The sequence below is a fragment of the Chiloscyllium plagiosum genome, chromosome 1, assembly GCF_004010195.1.
Source record: "Chiloscyllium plagiosum isolate BGI_BamShark_2017 chromosome 1, ASM401019v2, whole genome shotgun sequence".
In the NCBI taxonomy this organism is placed as follows: domain Eukaryota; kingdom Metazoa; phylum Chordata; class Chondrichthyes; order Orectolobiformes; family Hemiscylliidae; genus Chiloscyllium; species Chiloscyllium plagiosum.
The window spans coordinates 113,809,128-113,835,586 of NC_057710.1; the positions used below are offsets into that span (position 1 = coordinate 113,809,128).

Sequence of the window (26,459 nt, forward strand, 5' to 3'; positions counted from 1 at the left end):
GAGTACACAGCAAGAACAGTTCTACATAGGCTTCCTGCAAAGGCTGACTAATTCATACTGTGCTATGTTTCATAATTGAATAGTTGAGGATGAAGATCCCAGCAGATGTGAAAAATACACAGCCTGAAACAAGGAAGAGAGAAGGGGTGGTAAATGATGCGGAGGAGCTGAAACTGAGCCAAGCAGACATAGTAGTGCAAGCTGTTTGAAAAGAGGTTTTACACCAAAAGAAATTAGCATTCCTGAAGTCTAGAGGTCAATAGTTAATAGGCAAGAGCTGCCAACTTTATGTAGCCTTATCATTATTCTATAGCAAGACAGGCTGACAGGGCAAAGATGATGATCCTGATGGTGAATCATTCTTGGACAAATATGTTGTACACGTCTCTGAATTTGAAAGAAAGAACAAAGCTTCAGACTAAAATTTGCGCCTTTTCCAATTTTAATACATGGGCCTATTGTGTTGATGTGATTGCATACATAATGGTCATTCATTGTTAATAATTATTCACAAGTGTGAAAGACCCATGAGCCATAGATGACCTAAATGATACTTTTGCTGTAAAACATAAGGAATGGTAAAATGTTTCTGGAACACCTTTCATACTGTGAACCATTCAATAGTAATGAACTCCCGCCAGAAATATAAATCAAGTAATATTGCAGCACTGTTGTAAAACAGAAGAACATGTTATTCCTAGTCATATCCTCATCTGAGTTGACCCAATTTTACACCTTGCCTAACACAATGTGGGAAAAAGTCTCTTTCTTCCCTTTATATCTGACTTTTTATGAAGAATGTTAACACCCAAGACTATGATGATTGTGAGATTGCTATTGGATAAACCTTTTTAGCAAATAGTAGAAATGGGAAACTGCGTACTTTTAAATAAAAACACAAAGATCTGGAGCATCTAAGCTGGTCTAAAGGCACCTGTGGAGAGAAAAGAAAAGTTCATGTTTTGAGTCTGATGTGGCTTTGTTGGAACACATATTTTTTTAAATACTGGGTCTTAGAGGAATGCTCACAACTGTAATAATATTTTAAGGATTCAGATGGGCATGCACCCTGGCATAATATATGACTTTGTCCTAACCCATGTTCAACTTTGTACTGCACGACGATGGGCAAGCATTATATTTTCTTTTTTTTCTTAATGCTTTGAAACCAAGGTGACTTTACATAGCTTTCACTGAAAACTTTTATTTTAATGCAGCCTGGTGTAATATGCCAGTGTGACTTGGGCTTTATTTTAAAACACAATTGGTGTATTTTGAAAATCTGTAAACAGCAATGAACTCGGGGACTGAGTAATCCATACATATCTCATTCTTTTCTTGTTGTGATTTTATCTTGTACAGCTATTGGAAGAACCCTCATTCCTCGATATTTCAGTACAATCTTTGAGGGGGGAGTGACAGACCTTTACTATGTTCTTAAACACTCGAAGGAATCCTACCACAATTCATCCATCACCTTAGACTGTGATCAGTGTACTATGGTCACCCAGCATGGCAAGCCCATGTTTACAAAGGTAAGAGAAAGAAGAAAAATGTGAGGAAGAATTAGGAAAAGCAAATTATTACATTGAGAATGATGAGTTATAAACACATTAAACATTCCAGAATATTATGTGCGATTGTCATTTCAGGTACTAATGCAGTATGTTGGGAGGTCACACACAATTTACCTTCATCAAGACATTCCATGTCACTGTTCAATGGCAGCAGTAAACGAAATTTACAAGATTAAAAGAGGTTCCAAATAAGACCCTGATATGGCATTGGAGATTTCTAATTCACCCATAATTAATCAAGTTAGCCAAAAAGATCAATGCATTTCAAATAGAAGCTATATTCACACGAATTGAGTTTCTGCATTCTTCTGTGCTAGCTTAAGAGCATTGCACTGACTGCTAGCCCCTCCACCAAAGCTGTTCATGCCCCAGATCAAATTGATCATCATTGTGTATTTCCACGAAGTTTACCCATTTTCAGCCTTTTGAAGAGATGCTTTAAAATTAAGCTAGATTTGCAGCACAGTGCCACTAATGACACCCTTTTAAAAGGAAATGACAACTGTACATCATTGAAACATAAGATCCAGTGTAATTATTTTAAGTAATTTTAATTTATTTAAATTAGGGTTACATGCAGAATGACTGGACACTTATTAAAGAGGTGTTTTTTGTAGCACACACATTTTCAGTTGTGTTTATAAAACTGCACCAAGTTACAACCATGAAAGGTGTTATTTATTTTTCTAATGCAAGAGTCTTTTTTTAAAGAAAGTTAACTTCTAAAACACCACTGACTGCCTTGGCTCCTAAAAGATTTGAAGTTTATGATATTACCAAATGCGTTTGAGTGGACGCCTGAACCATAACTTCATTTTGGAAAGCTGGCACATGTGTAAGTGTAATTATCCCTCAGAAGACGACTTCAACTTCACAGTTCATGGTAGAAGCACAAATTAGACCAGGAGAAATAGGAACAGAATAGGCTCTTCAACCCCTCAAACCTGCTCTGCCATTCAATAGGATTGCAGCTGATGCAACATCCCTCATGTCCATTTTCCTGCCCTTTCCCACAATCCTTTATTCCTCTACTGATCAATAATCTATGTTTCTCAGCTTTAAATATGCACATGGACGTTGCCCCTGCAGCTCTCTGTGGCAAGGAGTTTGAAAGACTTAACCCTCTAAGAGAAGAAATTCCTCATCATTTCAGAAATGTTATTGTTTCTAAACAAAACTGATTGAGGAGAGATGTATTCCCAGTCCTCTGCTCTTCCTGCTGTTTAACAGGTCATGGTACAGTTCGTGAGAAGAGGGGGATGTAGCTGTGATGGTGGTGGTTGCCTGAGTCCACTTATTTTCTACTTCTTCATGTGGAAAATTCCAGCAATGTTTTGTCTTACATCAAATATTTTGTCTGCTCTGAGGGGCTGATACTTGCAAAACAAATTTATATAGAAAAATTAAACCAAAGTCGAGGAAGGTGAATAGTGGATTCTTGCACACAGCAAAGTACATGACTGAAAACAAATCTACAGTCTATCTGCTCAGTTGCAAAATAAATGAATGCTGCTTGATCACTAATTCCTTTAAATATCAATCCAATTCTGCCTGAACATTTTCCACACTTTCTGCTCTGGTTCCAATTTAGAAACTTCATTTCACATGTTCACTACTGTGCATAAATTAATTAAATCTTTTATTCCCTGGGTGCTTTCCTTTTTCAAAGCTAAAGATGTGCTTCTGGCTCTAGAGTTTGTGGCAACTTTGAATATATTATTGGGGTTAAAATTTGCTGTTCACTTGTATATCCTAAACACTTGAATGTTATTTCCCCATAGACTCATTCTCTCCTTTATATCTCAAGTGGTTTAATTAGGTATCACATCATAATATTTTTTTAAAATGTCATCTTTCTTTCCTCATGCCTTGATCAATTCTGCCCCCATCCACACAGAGTTATACAGCACAGAAACAGGCCCTTCACCCACCATGTTTATGCCAACCAATAAACACCAAGCTACATTAATCCCAGTTACCTGCACTAACTCCATGGACAGCTATACCCTGGCATTTTAAGTACTCATCCAGATGCTTCTTAAAAGTTGCGATTGTACCTGGCTCCACCATCCTCTCAGACAACACGTTCCATATATAGATTAGATTCCCTACAATATGGAAACAGGCCCTTCAGCCCAACAAGTCCATACTGACCCTCTGAAGAGTAACCCACCCAGACCCACTCCTCTATATTTACCCCGACTAATGTATCTAACCTACACACCCCGAACACTATGAGCAATTTAGCATGGCCAATGCACCTGATCCACACATCTTTGGATTGTGGGAGGAAATTGGAGCACCTGGAGGAAACTCACGTAGGCATGGGGACAACGTACAAATTCCACACAGTCACCTGAGGCTGGAACTGAGCCCGGGTCCTTTGCGTTTATGAGGCAGCAGTGCTAACCATTGAGCCACTGTGCTGCCCCACTGGTTGAAATTTTGTTTTCAGCTGTCCTCCAGATGATTTACTCCTCTCACCTTAAACTTGTGTCCTCTCAGTCTTAAACATGTCCACCATGGGGGAAAAATTCTCACAGTCTAATCTGCTTTTGCCTCTCATAATTTTGCATACCTCCATCAGAATCTCCCTCAGTGTCCTGTTTTCCTCCAAGGAAAACAAACCCAACCTATCCAGTCTCTCCTCATAACTGAGACTTCATCTCAGGCAGCGTCCTGGTGAATCTCTGCACCCTCTCCAGTGCAATCACATCCTTCCATTGGTTTGGTAACCAGAACTGCACACAGTATCCCATCTCTGGCCTAATCAATGTTGGATAAAATTGTAACAAGACTTCCTTGCTCTTACGTTCTATTCCCTGGCCAATGAGGTTGAGCATCCCATATGTCTTTCTCACCATCCTGTCTACTTATGCTGACATCTTTTGGGATCTATGGACTTGTATACCAAGGTCCCATTGTTCCTCAGTACTCCATAGGGACCTACCATCCATAGTGTACATCCTTCCCTTATTAGATGTCCCAAAATGCATAACCTCACATTTATAGGGATTAAATTCCATCTGCCATTTTTCTGTCCAATTTACCAACTGATCAATATCAGACTATAGTTTGAGAACATCCTATGCACTACCAATAACACAGGTTTTGTGTCATCTGCAGACTTAATAATTAAACTTTGTGCATTCACATCCAAGTCGTTCATGTACATATTAAACAGCAAGTGTTCCACCACTGATCCCTGTGGTACACCACAGGCTTCCAATAAAAGAAAACCTCTAACACCACTCTTTGCCCACTATTTGTAAGCCTATTTTGGATCCATTTTGCCAACTTGCCTTGGATCTCATGGGTTCTTAACTTTTGGACTAGCCTTCCATATGGGACCTTGTCAACTGCCAATGTAAACCACATCAACTGCACTATCCTCATCAATATATTTAAATATCTTTTCAAAAAGCTCAAAATTAATCAGGTAGGATCTCTGTCCAACAAATTATTGATGAATCCCTGCCTTTCCAAGTATTGAGTAATTCTTTCATTCAGAATTTATTGCAATAATTTCCCTACCACTGATGTCAAATTAACTGCTCTGTAATTACCTGGCTTATCCCTTCTGCCCTTCTTGAACAAAGGAACTACATTAGCTCTCCTCCAGTCATCTGGCATCTCATTTGTGGCCAGCAAAGTAATAAGTATCTCCACCAAGGCTAAGGAAATTTCCTTTCTTGCCTCTCGTAGCAGCCTGGGGTAAGCTTCAACAGGTCCTAGGAACAATCACCTTTATGCCCACTAAAACATTTAATACCTCCTCCTTATTAATCTTAAAATGAACTGGAACCTTACTATCCCAGCTGAAATTTCCAGCTACCGTACCTTTCTCCTTTGTGAATACAGATGAGAAATATTCATTTAAGACCTCCCTCATTCTCTGGTTCCATGCACATGATCACGGAAAGTCAGTCAGGCTAGCTAACCACCAAAGCCTAGAGCCAAGAAAAATTGATTATGTTCAAAATGTTCAGTATCTATCAACTATAGTTACATGCTATGCAAGTATGCAATACTTTCACATTCAAGTTCATACTTTGAACTTGGTATTTTTAAGGTACCTTACATGGATACTATTTTGTGCTAAGCAGTTAGATTGTGCACCCCACCCATTAAAGCTGATGTAAGGTAAAATTGTGAATTTAAATAATAATTCTTTTAACGTTTTTGCAAAACAAAAGTTACCATGCTTTCGCATCATTATCAAATACGCCATATTCTGGAAATCAAGAAAGGTTTGGCTTTGTACCTAACTGCATTTGCTTACTAATATGAATTGTGGCGTGAATGTTAGTTGATTTAAAAAAAAATATTGTTTGCAATGTATTCTTTGTAAATGATGAAGTGTGAAACAATAAGGAACAGAAGGTGACAAGTTCTTGCTCTGTGTAAGAAAGCTGATTGCAGTGAGGACACAAGCTAAGACATGACCACTTACCTCAGTATCCCTAAAGAGAGGAAAACATATTACCTAACAACTGCTGAAGACTGTGGGTATGGTTATTGCTTAAGCATATCAGCTAATTCAACATGGTCACTATCTTAAATTCAAGAATTCTTTGGTCTGAGAATGGCTTGGGAGCTATTGCCAAAGTGAACTCATCTTCTGTTGCACACAATCCAGTTTATCAAATAAATTGTCATTGCCTTTTTGGAAGATAGAAGTCCACATGATGTTTTTAAAATCTGGTTGCACGCCTAAATTTGGTGTGATTTCTGTGGATTACTTCTAGAGAAACTTGATTTTCCGAAATGCTAGATCATTTAAAACAAATGATGGCTTTTTGAAGAAAAGCTTAAAGGAATGTTGGACATATACATTTAACAAATCAGTCCTTGCAAGAGAGGCAAAACAAATGCCCCATTGGCATAAATTCCTCCTTTGCTGAGAAAATTGACAGTAAGAATCAGTTTTTGCTGATACTGGAAGTAACAATTTTAGTCAATCTTTATTAAAAAGATAATTTTCGGATTGTTTGGCATTAAAGGCACTCCTGTTGTATATTTAAATTATTGATGACTTTCCCCTCTGTATCTTTAGGTGAAAAACTGTACTATCTAAATTATTTATCATTCCTGCTTAAAACACTATAGTACCAAGCGGCACTTGCCAAGTCAATTGAAATTGGTTGTGTGCCTCTCGCTGTGGAGTACATGATGTGTGGAACTGATTTTCACAAGTATAGAAAGTGTTGTTTCCACTTATCAGTTGATGAACTGTGTTTATGAATTATGCTTTAGTTACAAACTGAGAAAGTAAAAACTAGTGATCGGAACAATTCACACCAGATAATTAGTTCAGTATAATAATCACTACTTCATTTTTAAAATAATGTTTGCAAGGCTCCTCTTGTCAAACCATGCAACAAAGCATTTCAGTAGATTGCTTGCCAAAGCCATCACTCAAATTTTAACAGTGTCTTTGGGACCTGTGTAAATGTGCTTGCTATTTCTAACACATATTCCCTCACTGAAACATTTCACAATGATATACAAGTTGATTGGGAAAATCTCAATGAATAAAAGCATTTGTTCGTGGAACATGAGTAACACTGACAATGCCAAAATTTATTGCACTCAATAATTACCCTTGAGAAGGTGATAATAGGCACCATTACAATCCAATAAGGCAAAGGTGTAAGAAAGGACTAATGTATGATAGGTAGGGCGATACTGGGTTTTGACCCAGTGATGATGAAGGAACATCAATACATTTCTAAGCTAAGGTGTTATGCGAAGTCTTGGTGTTCCCATACATCTGTTGCCCTTCCCGTTCCACAAGGGTTTTGGAGGTAAATTAATCCACAGTTTGAATGGGTTTCAGTTCACAGTTTAGTAGTCTTGAGTCTTGTTGCAAATAAGGATTTCACCTTTTTTCACAAGTTAATATGTATGACAATATGCCTTGAGTGTTACAATCTTGTGTTACAATATTATTCCTTTCTTCTTTCCTGCATTACTAGAGTTGAGTCACGGTTTATAATGCTGGAGAAATGCAAAGTGATAGTGAAGTGAATCCTCACATTCAGCAAAGGACAGCCAGCAGACAGCTCAAACCAGGCTGCTCTCAAAGATCTGCTGAGAGCCAATGAAGCTGGATTCTTTAGAGGGATGGACAATCAAAAACAGTTGTCAGTCCACTATGGGGAGACTTTTATGAAAGCAAACAGTACAGTACACACTTTATGCCAGATTTCATTCTTTAATTTTATTACATTTAAAATTATTGAAATCAGAGATAAAAGCAATTTAAATTTAAGCTTCCCTATTAGGAATGTGAATAAAGATGCCGTCCAGAGCAGAATCAAGTTATAAAGATTAGAGGATCCCTGCTTTGAGTCCCTATCTGTTTGAAAGTAACTGTCTTAGTTGTGTGAGAGATTTGCTTCGAATCCCTGAAACAAAAAGTTCCCATGTCCAATTCTCACGACTGGAAAATGTGCATAATATATACTGCATGTACTCAAGTATTAGTAGAATTGTTTTGAAATATTTTTAAGGTTAAATTTATGGGGTCGACTATTACATGGATACTACTTTTGAGTGGCTGAAATTCATGCGCATCAAAATTCACCCTGTATCATTAGCAGAATCTCAATTGATCTCTAAACGAATAAAGAAATAAAATGAATTATGGTAATTCTGAAGACCCGGAGCGGCGCAGGATGACCAGCAAACTAGAAAGCCAGAGCTGAGCACAATGGCTGACACACTAACTCATAAATATTGATTTGTTATCTGTGAAGAACTAGGATCAACTTTTACATGAGATGTATGGAAAATACCAGATTTATTTGGCCAAAAATAGGAGGTCGACTTTTTCATGAGATTGACTATTACTCGAGTATATGTGGTGTATATATACATAGAACAGAATCTGACTCGGCTCTGAGCCCGTACATAGTCAAGTAGTTTGCTAATATTCTGCATTCACAGATAGGGAGTGGTCAGTGACATGAGATACTGAGAGTGGTTAGTTGCTTGTGGAATAATATACCAGAAGGAGTCAGCCTCTTCAGGGAGGGAAGGTTGAACATCTGCAAAATTAAATCCATTGAACCCTAATTGTTAAGTTCTTTACTTCAAAAGGGAAAAAAAAACATGAGGGAGTCGAATTAGAGCAGTATCCTTACTTATCTGGTAGCCCTGCTTGAATCTAGCCCAGCTTGATGAGAAATGAGTCTTCCAAATAAGAAGTTCCTATGTGGAATGGATTCAAGAGCCATCCCACTACATTTCTCAGATATTCCTAACCTAAGTGTAAAACTGTTCCTGATTAACATGAAATTGGGAATCACAGAAACCCCACCAAGTTTTATAATATGGATCTGAAATGATCAATTAGTGTACTAGGTGAACATTCCTAAGTTTAGAACCAAGGGAGCATATTGGATCAAAGCAGAGGGAGATTTATTTTGTGTTTGATAGTACTTTGAACAATGCATAAGTATGTGACAATACTTGATACCTGAAGTAAGAATATATTTCCACTGTTGAGCATAACTTCTATCAAAAAATAATGTTTTCGTAGTAAGTGTTAAAAACTGAGATTTTTAAATGAAAAACTGTCAAGTTTTCTAGTGCCATGTAGTAAAGGCATGTGATGTGCTGAATGCTTGAGAGACTCTTTCTTGTTGATCCTCTAGAGACCATCTGTGCTGGGAGCATTGATTATAACGCGTCTGCTGGAATTACATCTTTCTGGTTGCCATGCCAACTAATCAGCTGGCTCCTGTTGCCATGGCAATAAAATGTCACAGCTCAGAGAACCGTAACAGAAATTGAACAAAACAGCAAATGTTTTCTTAATTGCAACTCTCCAATATCAAAGATATATTGTTTTTTAAAAAAGCAAGATGAAATAGAGAAGCTGCAAAAAACATTTAAATAGGTCAAAGTTTGGTGAGAAACCCCATACTGTTTGATTTTTAAGGTTCAATGTTAGATTTTAAATTCCTTTATTTTGTAAGGAAAGTGCTTATTTGTATCATTTTCTTACACTTAACTCTGTATTTCCTTTGTTTTAAATCCCTGATCTCAATCTAATAGGTTTGTACCGAAGGGAGGTTAATTTTGGAGTTTACATTTGATGACCTGATGAGAATAAAGACATGGCACTTTACCATCCGGCACTACCGTGAGTTAGTCCCCCGCAGCATTCTTGCCATGCATGTAAGTAACAGCCTTTCATTGCTCCTATGAAGCCAAATAACACTGTCCTGTCAAATAACTGACATAAATACTTTTGTGACACCCCTTAAATGTACAGAACCCTCATTTCTTAATTCCAAAAACACAGGAATATTATTTGATATTTTGCAACAGTATCTGGAGCTAATGAAATCTGAAAAAGACAGTATGTGCAACTTAGGAAAAACCAATATGCCAGTCTTACACTTCAAAACTATTTAATTGAGTCTTGATGTAGTAAAAGGCACTATATAAATTTAATTTCTAATTTGTATCACTTTGACAGTGAAACTGATAATTTAACACACATTGTGCGGTTTGCTTCATGTGTTTTATCTCAATGAATACTAGCCAACTCCTTGATAAAGGCAGTATGTTAATTGCAACCAATCTTTGGACTAGATATTCCATACTAGTTAATTATTTTGTTTGTAATACTTTTGTCACAGGTAATTCCATGTTTAAGGGCATTTCTATGTCGTGGTAAAGTGTTTACCAAATTTATTTTATTTGTTTGTTTGTCATACCAGTCCATTTGTTCCTTGACTCTGCTTTCTCTTTTCCATTCTCCAAACTATCTCTGCACAAGAGTTCCAAAAATTCTTCTTTGTGAAGAAAACATACTTTTAGTTATTACTTAGATCTTGTTAATTCAGAGAGATCTATTTTGTAACATCCCCTTTTCATTATAACGTTACTCATTTAAAAATATAAATTTTTATTTTCTTGGTTCTTGTAGGTTTACACAAAAGCCTTTTAAATGAAGTTTCAGTAGTGTACATTTGAATTCTCAGGACGTACCGTTCCAATTACAGTGAACCATGATCATCAGTTTTGATCATCTGGAGAAAATCTGTGCCTGCATAAGAATCTAAGATTTGTAGCAGTTGTTATTGTTGCTTTAATGTTTGTTGACTATTAGTTATGTTGTTGGTGTATAATATCACCTGAAAATTTACCTTTTTCTTGTTCATAATGAATGTTAATATGGTATTAGTTTATTCTCTGGTTACTGAATTGCAAGTAAAACCTGGCTAGCATTTTTATTTGTTGTTGATTGTTATACTTTTGCTTCTCAACCATACACTTCACTGTAAGATATGAACATTACACTGTGCCACCTTCAAGATTAGATGGTGATCTGAGGCTGTCTTTGATCAATGTTGTTCTGCTATCCCAGTGTGCCCTAACTGATGGCACTTTCAAATTGTCATCTACTGGCAGGGAAGTGCTGTAGAGTATCCTGAATATATGGAAGGAAATGTTTAAATTCAAGTGTTTTCTCTCATCCTCCTGTCAATATTAAGCAGTATTTGCAGATTTTTTTAAAAAAAAACAAGTTTTAAAAATTTATGTTGCAGATTTTGTTCAAAAGGCATCAGAATCAAATTAAACAGGGTTATTTATTTATGACAGCCATAAGCATTGCTTTGTACAGCTCACTCTTAAGTATAATTGGTGTTAGTTGCTGCTATTTGTAATGAAGCATTGGCTGACTCCTTTGGCATCCTAAGAAGTCCCACCTCTGACCAACGACTTAACACAATGGCTGTGCTAAAGAAGCAGAACAAATCTCCATGACTTGTCAAACAAATAAACAATTGGCCTTCCGACAGCAAAGATTGTCACTGGAAAAGTAACATTGTTGCAAATATGTAATAAAATCACCAATGAGGATGACATTGCAAACTCTGCTGGAGTATTAAGATTTACAGTTCGTGTTATTTTGCATTTCAGTAAGGATGTTTACTGCATTTTTAAAAATTTTATTTGGAATTTTTACCTTGTGACATCAAACTTGTTAATAAAAAGGAAATTGGATGCACTTAATGTTCTCATACCTAATGTTTTCATACAACATAATGTTGTATGTCAGTTATTTATCTCTACAACCAAAATGTTTTTTTTCATACATATCTCTCTACATGACAGTTAAGTGAAGAACACATCTTGGCTCTCCAAATAAAAACCTCTAGTTGGCCAAATTTTAGCCTGAGTGAATTTTTGTCATCATTTGGAATGCAACTAGGTTAAGTAGCTATCTAGCCCATATCCCAATAGTACAAGCTTTCAAACCACTGGGGAGATGGCACATGGAGTAATTACTGAACATTGTTGCAGGTTTCATCTTTTAAAATAATTAGATGAACAGCAGAATCTACTGAAAAAGAGACTTCTAGTTTTGCTTTTTAACCAGATGCTGCTGCCATCAGCATTTAATGATCTGTCTGACACATTGCATTTCCCTGGGAGGATACTAGCTGGTGTGCTCTCTGTAACACATTGTTTCCCAGCTTGAAAAGGCATCCATAATCAAGGCATACAGTCATCTATCAAAAAGAAAAACAGAATGAATTACTGAATCATGATCAAGAGATTCCTTCAATGTGCCCCTACCCTTTCCACCCCCAGTGGATTCTGCTGGATTTATTCTAGTTGATTGTGGTTTTGCACCATTGAAAATTGATATTAATGTAAGCAAACTGACTAAAGAGCAGAATGTTTTGTGTTCATGTTCATTATTTCTTGATTTGTATTATTGTGATGCCACCAAATAGTGCAGTCTGTGGACTCACTAAATTACTAGGTTCCATCTATTTTGCTCCGCATTTTCCAATACCTATTGTCAATACTGATTTTTGCACAAAAAATGCATGATATGGAAAAGTGGCCACTCTTATCAATAAGTTAATCTGTGAGAAGTGCACACAACACACTTACAGAATAAAACATAAACTCAGCATATTTGATCTTTAAGTCTCAGGAAGGAGAATATGAAATATTTATCTGGATGTGGGTGGATGTACACATATACAGGGTTGGTGATGTACCAGATGCAGGATTAGTGAAATAAAAGATCTGCTTTTTGGTGGGCACACTGCAATTTCAAAGTTTGTGGGCAATATAAACGTGGCAGGACTGTAAATTGTGAGGACCGTGTAGAATACCAAAAGGATATTGATAAGTTGATGCAGGGGGTGGTCATCTCACAGATGAAGTTCAGTGCAGAAAAGTGAGAGATGATACATTAAGGTAGGGAAGGCATGCAGAGACAGTGTAAAACAAAGGGTACTATTTTGAAAGGTATGCAAAAGCAGAGGGCGGGGGGGAGTGGGGGTGCTGGTAATGCTGAACTTACATAGGACACTAGTTAGGCCTCAGCTACAGTACTGTGTATTGTCTGAGTGCTACAATTTAAGGAAGGTTATGAAGGATGTCAGAGAGTGGAAAAGGGGCTCACAACAATGTTTCAGGGTGACCTAAGGGGCAACTTTTTCACGCAGAGGGTAGTGCGTGTATGGAATGAGATGCTAGAGGAAGTGGTGGAGGCTGGTACAATTACAACATTTAAAAGGCATCTGGATGGGTATATGAATAGGAAGGATTTAGAAATGTATGGGCCAAATGATGGCAAATGGGACTAGATTAATGTAGAATACCTGGTTGGGAGAGACAAGTTGGACTGAAGGGTTTGTTGCTGTGCTGTACATCACTATGACTCTTACGTCAAAGTGACTGATCTGTACTTGACTTATGCTTACAACCTTTTTTTGAACATGAGTGTTGGGTTTGTAATTACCCAGTCATCTGGCACCACCCTTGAGACTAGGAACGATTGAAAGATTAATGCCAATTGCTCTGCAATTTCCACACTCACTTCCTTCAATATCATTGGGTGTATCTCATCCAGTCCTGATGACTTATCAACTTCAAGCATTGATATCTTATCCAATAATACTACTTCACCAATTTTAAATATTTCTAGTGATAGATCAGTCACCATGGCCTGGGCAACATCTGCCTTGTCGGTAGAGACAGATGCAAAGTAATAATTAAATGCTCCCTGCCTCCATATGTAATTCCACCTATTGGTTGCTAATCAGCCCAGCTCTAATTTTAAACCCTTTTTCTATTGATGCCCGGATAGAAGACTCTGACATTTCTCTGTATGTTAACTGCCAGTCTTTATTTACTAAATACTCTGCTTTTCTACTTTGCTTTTCCACCTCGCTTCGGAATTTTTGTTTTCTGCTTGGTTCTCAAATGTATTTTCTACCTGACATCCATCATAAACTTTTTTCTTCTTTAGCTTAGTATCTCCATCATCTAGAGACTATAGATTTATTTGCCTTGCCTTTCCCTGTTGTGGGCATATTCCCTGACTGTGCCTGATCCATCTCCTCTTTGAAGGTAACTCATTGATCAGCTACTGTTTGTTCCTGATGAAGGGCTTTTGCCCGAAACGTCGATTTTCCTGTTCCTCGGATGCTGCCTGACCTGCTGTGTTTTTCCAGCACCACTCTGATCTAAAAACTACTGTTTGTTCCCACCAACCTTTGATTCCAGTGTATCTGGCCCAGCTTTGTCCTTACACCAGTGAAGTCTCTTTCAGTTGATTCTTCTTACTTTTAATTATTCGTTCTCATTTTCTGCCATAATCCTAACCTTATGATACAATGAACACCTAAATGTTCACCCATTGTCTATATCTAACTTGTCTACTTGCCTTGCTGCCTATTTTTGTGTCACCCACAAACTTGGCTGTAGTATGTTCACTTGCCTTGTCCAAGTCATGAGAATGTATTGTAAATAATTGTGGCCCTAGCACTGATTCTCCGGCACACCACTAGTTACTGGTTGCCATTCTGAAAGTGCCCCCGTATCCCAATTCTCCTGTTAACCAATCCTCTGTCCATGTTCATATTCTACTCCAAACATTGCAGGCTGTGCCCTTATTAAGTAGCCTCATGTGCAGTACTTTATTGAACACCTTTTGAAAATTCAAATATTTTATACAACCTGGTTCCCATTTATGAATCCCACTTGTTCAAAGAATTTAAATACATTTTTCAGGTATGATTTCCCCTTCATTAAGCCACGCTGACTCTTACTGTCAATCATTAACAAATGTCATTGCTAGCTCGATGAAGTAATCCTTGCTATTAGCCTGTTCCAGATCTCATTATAGTCCTGGTCCAAACATACACGAAGGAGCTGAATTCCAGAGGTGAGATGAGAGTGATTGGCCTTACTATCATGATAGGATTTCTTCAAGTGTGGCCCGAAAATTGAATTCAGTGCAAATTAAGATGCTAGCTCCTCAGTTGTTGCAGATGTCTTACCTCGCATAAAGACAGATGTTTATGATTTTTGGAGCCAATCACCTAAGCTTCAGGACATCATTGCAAGAATTCCTCAGTGCCATGCCCTAGACTCATCCTCATCCTCACCCTCATCTACTCCTGTCCATCATAAGGTTGGAAGTGGGATGTTTGCTGAGTGCAGTGCTTAGTATTAATCATAACTCCTCAGACACTGAAGTAGTCCATATGCAGTGTTCATATTTCGATATTCCGCTTTGAGTTGATAAGTGGTAAGTCACATTTGTCCCATTCCATTGTCAGACAACAACTATCCTGAACGAAAGAGAATGTAATCATCTCCCCTGTAATTTAGAGCTATTACCATTCGTAACTACCACCACACATTCTTCACCTCCTCCCCTCCCACTCCACCACAACCTGAGGGCTACCATTCATCAGAAACTTAACCAGACCAGCCACAAAAATGCTGTAGCTACAGGAGCTGCTCAGAGACTGTGAATTTGATGGCAATTAATTCACCACCTGATTTACCAAAGTCTTTTCACCATCTACAAGCCACAAGACAGGAGAATGGTGAAATATTCTACATTTGTCTGGATAAATACAGTTGCACCAACACTAAAGAAGCTTAACACCATCCATCACATTCACTCTCACTACCACTGACATACGGCAGCAGCACGTTGTACTGGGTAAAAGATGTATTGCAGAAACGAACAAAGTTGCTTTGAATAGGACACGTGACCCAAACACCTAGACAAAGAAAGGCACCAGGCACATGGGAACACAACCAATTGCAACTTACCCTCCTTCGTCATTCTGACTTGGAGAATGTTGCCATTCCTTCACTGTTGCTGGGTTAAAGTCCTGGAACTCCCTTTCTAACAGGTCTGTTGATCTGTTTACACCACATAAGCTACATTGGTAAGTGATTCACTACCACCTTCTCTAAGGCATTTATGGATTGGCAATAAATGTTGTTCTTGCCAGTGACTGCTATATCTCATACACATTTTTTTTCTTTTTTAATATTAGCATAGACTGTTGATGTACATATCATACAATAGCTAGTTTCTGAATACCTTTACCCCAAAACAAATTAATGAATGTTGAATATTTATAATAACTTTGGATTCTCACTTAACAGAAGTGCTCAGTCAGCAAGTTTCCATTTAAGTAGTTAATAATTACTTATGATATAGGAATAATGGGTATTTACCGAGATTCTGAACAAGAGATGGTTCTTTTTTTTTAGAATTATGCTAAATCCTTCTTTTTCTAAGCATTCTTCATGCTGCGGAAGCCAGCATTTTGTGAGACATAAAATTCAGGGCAAACTCAGTTCCAAGGAATTATTATGTTTGGCTGTTCCAATATATAACTTCTATGAAATTCTGCCTAGAAATACGGGTGATACTTGTTCTAAGGTTTTCAATAAGTAATTTGTGATGGTTCAAGGATCATTGAGGAAAGTCACTTATGTGTGATAGAGGAGAGATAGACAACAGCATAGACTGCGCTACATTTGCAGGGTTCACAAACCTTTTTGAGTTTTTTGCAGAAGTAACAAAGAGGATTGATGAGGGCAGAGCGGTAAATGTGATCTACATGGACTTCAGTAAGGCGTTCGACAAGGTTCCCCATGGGAGACTGATTAGCAAGGCTATATCTTATGGAATACAGGGAGAACTAGCCATTTGGATACAGAACTGGCTCAAAGGTAGAAGACAGAGGGTGGTGGTGGAGAGTTGCTTTTCAGATTGGAAGCTTGTGACCAATGGAGTGCCCAAGGATCGGTGCTGGGTCCCCTACTTTTCATCGTTCATATAAATGATTTGGATGTGAGCATAAGAGGTACAGTTAGTAAGTTTGCAGATGACACACCAAAATTGGAGATGGAGTGGACAACGAAGAAGGTTACCTCAGATTACAACAGGATTTTGTTCAGATGGGCCAATGGGCTGAGAAGTGGCAGATGGAGTTTAATTCAGATAAATGCGAGGTGCTGCATTTTGGGAAAGCAAATCTTAGCAGGATTTATACACTTAATGGTAAGATCCTAGGCAGTGTTGCTGAACAAAGAGACCTTGGAGTGCAGGTTCATAGCTCCTTGGAAGTAGAGTCGCAGGTAGATAGGATAGCAAAGAAGGCATTTGGTATGCTTTCCTTTATTAGTCAGAGCATAGAGTATAGGAATTAGCAGGTCATGTTGAGGCTGTACAGGACATTGGTTAGGTCACTTTTGGAATACTGCATGAAATTCTGGTCTTCCTATAGGAAGGATGTTGTGAAACTTGAAAGGGTTCTGAAAAGACTTACATGGATGTTGCTAGGGTTGGAGGATTTGAGCTATAGGGAGAGGCTGTACAGGCTGGGGCTGTTTTCCCTGGAGCGTGAGAGGCTGAGGGGTGACCTTATAAGAGCTTTATAAAATTATGAGGGGCATGGATAGGATAAATAGACAAGTTCTTTTCGTTGGGGTGGGAGGTCCAGAACTAGAGAGTATAGGTTTAGGGTGAGAGGGGAAAGATATAAAAGAGACCTAAGGGACAACTTTTTCACTCAGAGGGTGATACGTGTATGTAATGAGCTGCCAGAGGAAGTGGTGGAGGCTAGTACAATTGCAACATTTAAAAGGTATTTGGATGAGTATATGAATAAGAAGGGTTTGGAGGGATATAGGCTGGATGCTGGCAGGTGGGACTAGATTGGGTTGGGATATCTGGTGAGCATAGATGGGTTGGACTGAGGGGTCTGTTTCCGTGCTGTACATCTCTATGACTCACGAGAAGCAAAGATCTTTGGATTTAATAGAAATTTGGGCAGAAGTTCTAGGAATTAATAGGTAACTATATATTGGAGAGAAAGTGAGGGCTACAGATGCTGGAGATCAGAGCTGAAAATGTGTTGCTGGAAAAGCGCAGCAGGTCAGGCAGCATCCAAGGAAAAGGAGAATCGACGTTTCGGGCATAAGCCCCAATTTCCTGAAGAAGGGCTTATGCCCGAAACGTCGATTCTCCTGTTCCTTGGATGCTGCCTGACCTGCTGCGCTTTTCCAGCAACACATTTTCAACTATATATTGGAGTCAGGAATTCAGAAAAGTGCTCAGAACTGTGAGGGCTCAGAAGAAGCTCTGTCTGCTGGTTGTGCAGTGCAGCTTAGTGTGGGTTGAAAAGCCTGTAAATGGTTTTTGTTTTATACAGCTGAACAAGATTCGAGCTCAGGGAAAAATGAAGAGGTTGCTTTAGCTTGGTAAAGCTGGCTGTTGGTGAATACTTCAAGTTGTGTCTGTCACAGAGTATTTAAGTGCAGTATCAGGGAGTCCAGGCAAATCTAGATCTAGGAAAGGAGAGTGATGTATTGAATCAGAAACAGTCATTAAAGCAGTTTATCCCACTTAATAGCTTTCTTGAAACATTGCATGGCTCAATCAGTAAAAATGAAGTATTGCAGTCCCTTGTGAAGTTAAATGAGATTTAATGATCCACCGTGCTAGCTATGTCCTGGGGCATATTGCTGAGAAATCTCTGGAATCTGTTTCTATTGCATTTGCTAATTGATGTGCTCTATGAGATGTTTTACCCCATTACCCATATTTACCACATGTTAATTTTGGGTGATACAATCGATAATACATTACATTCTATTACTGTTCAAATGTTGTGTAGCAAAGTTTGTTCTTGGTTGTTTAAAACCCAGAAATCTTGAAGTTTTTTTTCTCTTTGTAAGTCTCCTGGATCTTATACTTTATCTGTGTTTTTTAAAAAAAGTTACTGACCCATAACTAGATTTTAATATAACTTAGCAATCCTGTCTGTCTTATAACTACAATTATTTTAAAAATTTTAACTAATGTTAGAAATCAATGAAATGAATATGGTACAATTTTGTACAATATAGGTTCTGCTCTCATCTTGTACGTTTTTAAGCGCATACAAAGGTTCTAAATCACTTCTGTACAGTCTTTATAGAGTAAAAAACAATGCAACATTTTAACAACAGTCCTTCTAAAGTAGCAAAACCAGCACAGCAAAGAAGTTTACAACAATGAGGAAATCAAATTTGTTTTTTCTCTGGATGCTCCGGTTTCCTCCCACAGTCCAAAGGTGGTTTGGCCATGCTAAGTAGCCCATAATGTCCAGGGATGTGTAGGTTAGGTGGACTAGCCATGGAAAATGCAGGGTGACGGAGATAGGGTAGGGGGTCGAGTCTGGGTGGGATACTTTTCAGAGAGTCATTGTGGACTTGTTGGGTCGAAGGGCCTAGACCCACACCGTAGGGATTCTATAAATTCTAAATTCTGTAAAATTCTGATTTTTTGGGCATTGCTGGCTGGCCAGCATTGATAGCCCATCCCTATTTCCCTATTTGTCCTTGAGAAGGTGGTGATGAGCTGTCTTCTTGAATTGCTGTAGTCCACTTGCTGTGGGTTGACCCACAACACTGGTAGGGAGGGAATTCCAGGATTTTGACCCAATGACTATGAAGGAACGGCGGTATATTTTCAAGTAAGGGTGGTGAGTGGCTTTGAGGGAATTTGCAGTGATGGTGTTCCCAGAGCTCCTCTACAGTTCCCAGAGTTACAAAGAATAAAATGCATTTCCTATTTACACAGGAAACTTTAATGTTCATTTTGAGGAACTGAGAGGGTCTGAAAACTGACCTTGTTAAACCTTGGTATAAAGACCATGATCTTTCTCCACTGCGCCTTGGTGGCAGCTGCCCCAAACATTAGTGCATCCCTCAGCATGTAGTCATGGATCTTGGAATATGCTAGGTTGCAACACTCAGTTAAGGTCAACTCATTCTGATGGAAGATCAGCAAGTCTTGGGTGGACTAAAGAGCAAGTTTCATCAAGTGGATGGTCCTCCAGTTGCCGTCAATGTTTGTCTTAGTGTGCGTACAGAGCATTGAGCACAGAGTCCTACAAAACAGAGCTGCTTGGAACAAACCTCGAGAAAAACCATGACATCTCTCTCCAGACCTTATTTGCAAAGGCACTTTCCAGAAGGAGATGTGGAACTGTGCGTTCATACTAATTCTGAAGTTTCAGCGAGTCAGATGAACTGATCTGTAGCTCAGTTTGGTAGAAAAAGCAGTATGTATGAATTGAGATAGTCAAAAAAAATCTATTATTTACAAATCTTTTTGATCTTTTTATCCCAACTGTTGAAGGATTAATGTATACCTAGTGTGGTGCTGAGTGACACGGATTAGCAGAATCATTCATGATGTTAGATGGAGCACGATAACTGGATTTTGAAAATAAGTAACACAAATCGCATGCAGAATTGTGTTCCATGCCAATTAAAGATATGTTCCTAATGCACGCTGTAAAAATAGATGCAAAGGCAATTGTTGGTTTGCATGCAGTTTGCTTTTGTTTTTATCAGTTATTACATGTTCTAACTCTCTACTGTTTTCAGGCACAAGATCCTCAGGTGCTGGAACAACTGTCCAAAAACATCACTCGAATGGGGCTGACTAACTTCACTCTCAACTACCTCAGGGTAAGATCAATAATCTAGAGATTCATTTGATAAATGCCAACATAAATAACAGTTTCAGAGTCAAATCCAAGTTATTACATCTATTATCTTCATTTGAAAGATGCTTATAACATCTAAAGGTGAGTAATCAGCTTATTTATGCCATGAAGATGGGCCTAACAGCAAGAAGTATGTATAAATTTATGACAGGAAAAAATACATGTCAATGAATGTCAATTTACAAAGGTGACAATATTTATTTGCATTACTTTCATTTTTGTCAAAATGCTGTTCTAGTTATTTGAAATCATGTACTTCAGATTTAGTATTGCATAGAACATACATCTTTCAAAATGGAAGTTATTGAAAGGAATATAAACTACTCACAATAGCCTCGTTAGTGTCTACTTTGAGTAGTCAATTATATGGATTTTTTGATGTGTATATTTATACTTAAGTCATATTTATATAGTGCTCTTATTGAATTGACTATATGCTATTTATAATAAAAGAGTCTGACAATTCATTTAAAATATTATTAATCGACAAAGTTATGAATGCATTGCCCATAATTAATTTGAACATTAAGTTATGACTTTTCCTGCAATAGCTGTCAATGAATTAAGATGTTTATTTGAATAAGGTGAAGAGGTTGCTATTTTTGAAGAGTTGAGAATTGAAAGCTGGAATTTTCTAAGCTGTAGTATGCAAAATCAGGAGTGGGAATAGAGTGGATGACCTGATGGTGGATCTGGACCTGTTACACCCACCTAAACAGGGAGGCCAATTGCCCAAACCTTTAAAGTCAGGGAGTGGATGGTGAGGGTAAAGAAAATTATTAATTTTCTTGCCTTGCTGCCACAATACTGTCAATCCCAGGTAAGTTCAATACAAGGTGGAAACAGGGAGACAGCTGGTTCGGATGGAGAGAGCAAGCCTTGGAGTAGCCACTTCTCCCTGACTTCAAAAGCCAAGATATCCAACAACATTGATGCAACCTCATTCTGAATCTCTCACAATTAAAACAAAACACTTCTGCATCCTTTAATAGTGGCTTCTCCTGCTTCAGCCACTGTAGGCAGAGACAATCCAGTACAGCTCTGTTGGTGTTCATTGTCCACTAAAGACAGACTCCTTTGTATCAAGTATACTAGGGACTTGCTCTGCATTTTTAATTCAGTCCCAATTGCATTGCAGCAGTGAACAGAGTCCTTCCTCAAGTAATGAAACCACCTGCAAGAAAAGCCAGGCCAGATGCTCTACCATAGATTGCAAACAGTAGTTCTAGATTTTCTATCATTGGTCTCCAAAAGTAGTGACATTTAAATCAAGGATCCAGATGTGGTAAATGCATACCTTCCCCCTGGAAATCCACTGACCTTATGGCTTGGTGTGATTTCAAGAGTGAAGGGACCATCCATGTAGGAAATTTCCATCTCAAATTGGCATCAGTGTCAATTGAATATTGGGAGGAAATTAGAATTGTTTGGGAATCATTTTAATGGTAGCTTATCCCAGGGGCACTGGTAAGTAACTTAAATCTTTAATATGTAAGTCATTTTCTGACCATTTCGGTATCTTTTTCTGTGGCACTTCTCATGAGCTTTTGTGCCAATTGTTCAATTTCTTTTGCCCCCCAGCACCATTACTGCAACCACTGGGTTACTCAATGGGAATTCCCCTATCTGAGGTGTTTGGAAAAAGAAGAAGAGGATCTACAGAGGGATGCCAGGCAGGTCAGGCTGCACCAGAGGTGCTTTGTGCCCACCTGTCAGGGTTCTGTCATCTGCATCTGCAGACAAATTGTGAACATAACTTACTTTGCTGGGTAATTAGTGCATGTGGCAGCCCCATTTCCTAAAGGAGGACTGGCTAGTGAACCCAGCTGCACTGCTCAGCTCCATTAATGCCAAGTAACCGTTGTAAAAAGCATGACATTCAACCTGGCATCCAGGTTGGCCAAACCTGATTAGGTACTACCAACCACACCTGCGGGCCATCAAATACTATTGGTTAAATCACTCTGACAAACTGTCTCCGCTGTGTTTAGGTCACAAGAGAGGGAAATAAAGAGATGTGTCCGGAATATAAAGGCATGCAAGTTATCTGACAACTTTATAACATTCTCATTAGATGGTACTTGCAGCATTATATTTAGTTCTGAGCAGTGATGGTGGCATCATATAGATTCATTAGAATTATTCTCACTCGAAAAGGGTTAAATTAGGAAGGCAAATTGAAGAGACTAAGTTGTATGAGTTGAACACTGTGAGAAATTCAAGGGGTGACCTAATTGAGATGTTTATAAGCATTAAAGAATTGAAAACATTGGCTGGAAACTATTTCCCCTGGTGGATGGGTGGGGTGGGGGCGTTGGTGATGATGCGACATAATCTTAAACTTCGAGCTGTGCGGGCATATCAGGGTTAATATAGGGAAGCGATGAAAATTTATAGCTTTCTTCCAACAAATTGTTGAAGCTTAATCAATTGGAAAAATTAAAATTTCAAAATTTCAGGGGCGGCACGGTGGCACAGTGGTTAGCACTGCTGCCTCACAGCGCCTGAGACCCGGGTTCAATTCCCGCCTCAGGCGACTGACTGTGTGGAGTTTGCACGTTCTCCCTGTGTCTGCGTGGGTTTCCTCCGGGTGCTCCGGTTTCCTCCCACAGTCCAAAAGATGTGCAGGGTCAGGTGAATTGGCCATGCTAAATTGCCCGTAGTGTTAGGTAAGGGGTAAATGTAGGGGTATGGGTGGGTTTCGCTTCGGCGGGTCGGTGTGGACTTGTTGGGCCGAAGGGCCTGTTTCCACACTGTAATGTAATCTAAAAAAAAAAATCGCATATTCATAGCTTAAGACAAGGCTAATAAGAGAAATTACATCAAGGCAGATAAATTTAAGTCGTCATTGGACAAGCATATGAACATACATGGAATAGTGTAGGTTAGATGGGCTTCAGATTGGTATGACAAGTCGACGCAACATCGAGGGCCGAAGAACCTGTATTGCGCTGTAATGTTCTATCTTCTATAAATAAAGTTTGCTTAGAGAATGGCAGAATGGGTCAAGAGATAATCTACATCTATTCCTTTATGTCATTTTAGTAGAATCATAGAGTCATAAAGATGTACAGCACTGAAACAGACCCTTTGGTCCAACTCGTCCATGCCGACCAGATATCCTAACCTAATCTAATCCCTTTTGGCAGCACTTGGCCCATATCCCTCTAAACCCTTCCTATTCATATACCATCCATTTGCTTTTTAAATGTTGTAGTTGTACCGTCTCCACTATTTCCTCTGGCAGCTCATTCCATACACACAATACTCTCTGCGTGAAAACATTGCCCCTTCGGTCCCTTATAATTTTTCCCGTCTCACCCTAAACCTATGCCCTCTAGTACTGAACTCCCCACCCAGGGGGAAAGACCTATTTACCCTATCTATGCCCCTCATGATTTAATAAACCTCTATATGGTCACCCCCTCAGCCTCCATGCTTCAGGGAAAACAGCCCCAGCCTGTTTAGTTCAAAGTCTCCCTTTACCTCAAAGTCTCCAACCCTGGCAACATCCTTGTAAATTTATTTTCTGAACCCTTTCAAGTTTCACAACATCTACAATTCTTATTCAACACAGAACTAACAGATCGAATTGTGGAATAGTCGTGCACAATGGTAGTAATTCTTCAGGAATGCTGCAATGCAGAGCAATGGGAATGGTGCTGTGAACAGATCATCAACATCCTTGCAGCTGCCTCCATTTCAAGGACTCAAATGTTAGCCCACTCAGCATTTTCCCTGCACAGTCATGCCTTAAACCTGTTCCTTTTCCTTCATTTTTTTTCATGCCACTTCTTAGACACTTTCCCTTCATCCTTAGCAAAGAGGATTAATTGATTAAGATGCTTTCTGACTCCTTCCAAAATTTTGATCCTCCTTTTTTGACTAGTTCAATTTAAATTTCTCTTTTGTAGTTTTCCACACCCACCATTAGTGTACTCTCTTCATTCATTCAATTGTGGATCGAAGTCTAAACAAAGTAACTAATCTCAGAAACTTGGTTGTAGACAGTACACTTTTATTTGAGTCTATTTAAAACCTGTCAATAACTGTTCTAGTCCAGGTTGCTCCAGTTCTGGATAACTAGAAAAGAAATATTGCTCATCAAGTCTCTTGAACAATTATTTAAAATGGGAGCTTAATTCCTTTACTGATAAAGGATGATGTTCTATTATATCGTTACGGATTTCCATGACTGTCTCTCCACAACTATTGACATGCTGTTCAACCAATTTAACTCTTTGAGAACCGTGCTGTGTTTGCTTTGTGCACTCAATCGTATCTATGGCTCAGAATGTCATACCCATATCAGCCATGTCCGCAGAGTCATCCATGAGCTGTGAATTGGCAGAAATTGTTTAGCTGCAATTTGACTTTTTGTGTGCCAGTGTAAAAATAACCAGCAGCATAGTTTTAATCTTAAGAAAGATTACAGTTTATTATATGCACAACTATTGTTGAAGGATAATAAGTAAAATGTAATATAGTTGCTAGTTAAAATGTAAATCTACAGTTTAAACATGGTAAGAGTAAAATATACTTATAAGATGATAGTAAGATCAGTCCGTTAACTTTTCAGGCATATAGCTTAGTTAAATGCTCTCTTTCTGAGGTGAAGGGTTTGAAATCCTGAAGTCCAAATTCAGCAGCTGTGATGGCTTCTATAGTTGAATAGTTGGAGGTTTCTTCAGAGGACAGAGCAGAGCAGTTGGTGAGGAAGTGAAGACTTCTTTGATTCACTTTTGAGACAGTGCATATTGTGGCCCTTGCTAGCCAACACAGCAGTTCTTTAGCTGGGTTACCTTACTGCCTTGTATTCCCTTTGAATGAGACACAATCACTTTCTGAGTTCTTATTGGAGTTCTGTATAACTGCTTTGTTAAAGACTGCCTTATACAGATCAAAGCTTACAATAACTGCTGTTTAACATGAGTGGAATATTGGTCCACAAAGCAAAGTCCATTCTGCTGGAATTCTATGTCTTTGGCCTTCCAGTCTCTTGTTTTTTTTCAGAAACTTTAAATGCTGTCACATTTTAGAAGACCAAATGTATTTTCCAAAGGTTACTCTAAATGTCTCTCATTATGTTTGATGCTAAATAACATAATAGTCTTAACAAGTACAGTCATGCACCTTCTGAGAGTCATCTTGTAATTTGATGTATCTATTTTAAAAGTTAAATTAGCCTTCTTTATAAATTATATAACATTATAATTACACCGTCATGAGATGAATTGATCATATTAAACTTGCTTGCATTTCAAGATGTTTTGGCTATTTGTTCAGAAAGATATGGAAATATCATTTAAAATATGTTTACATTGCAACATATTTTACTTATTCTGCCTCAGTGATTCGTAACTCCTCGTATTGATTATGCTAAGAAACCTCTGAAACCTTTCTGGCTGTGGACAGAAGGAGATAAAATGTAGAAATAGAGACGCAGACACTCAGATTTTGAAATGATTGCTTTAAAGGTAAATTAGACTCAACAAAAGCTGTGAGGTCAGAATGTGGGTGGATAATTATAACTTGTTTAATTCATCAAGTATTCATCACAATTGCTGATGCTGGGATGCTATCCAAAGCGCAGAGTAAGAGCAGGCAGAGGGAAGTCGCAGGGCTTAGAGGGAATGGAGATCTGGAGTGTATTTCCTTCAATACAGGAAATATAACAGGTAAGACAGATAAAAAAGAGCATGGCTTACTATGAAATAATTATGTTATTGCCAGTACAGAGACATGGTTAAAGGAGGGGCAGCACTGGCAGCTTAACATTCCAGGGTATCATTATTTTTGATGGGACAGAAAGGGAAACAAAAGGGATGGGGGATTTGCACTGCTGATTAGGGATCACATCAGAGCTGTGTTGAGGCAGGACAAATTGGAGGGATCTTGCAGGGAGGCACTGTGGGTGGAGCTCAGGAATAGGAAGGGTGAAATCACAATGTTGGGAGTTTCTATAGACCTCCCAACAGCTCACAGTAGACAGAGGAGCAGATATATAGGCAAATACTGGAAT

General features: G+C 38.5%; 1 protein-coding gene across 10 annotated transcripts in view; it reads left to right on the forward strand.

Annotated features, from left to right (window-relative positions):
• LOC122551847 (LIM domain-binding protein 2) overlaps positions 1-26,459 on the forward strand; it is a 289,549-nt gene that overhangs the window by 184,795 nt on the left and 78,295 nt on the right. For 7 of the 10 annotated variants that reach the window (XM_043694407.1, XM_043694388.1, XM_043694398.1 and 4 more), the window contains exons 3-6: positions 1,363-1,535; positions 9,642-9,764; positions 20,316-20,399; positions 22,019-22,114. In XM_043694407.1, coding sequence (XP_043550342.1) covers positions 1,363-1,535; positions 9,642-9,764; positions 20,316-20,399; positions 22,019-22,114 — 476 coding nt within the window. The remainder of the gene's footprint in view (positions 1-1,362; positions 1,536-9,641; positions 9,765-20,315; positions 20,400-22,018; positions 22,115-26,459) is intronic. The other 3 variants (XM_043694446.1, XM_043694435.1, XM_043694415.1) reach the window with 1 other exon arrangement.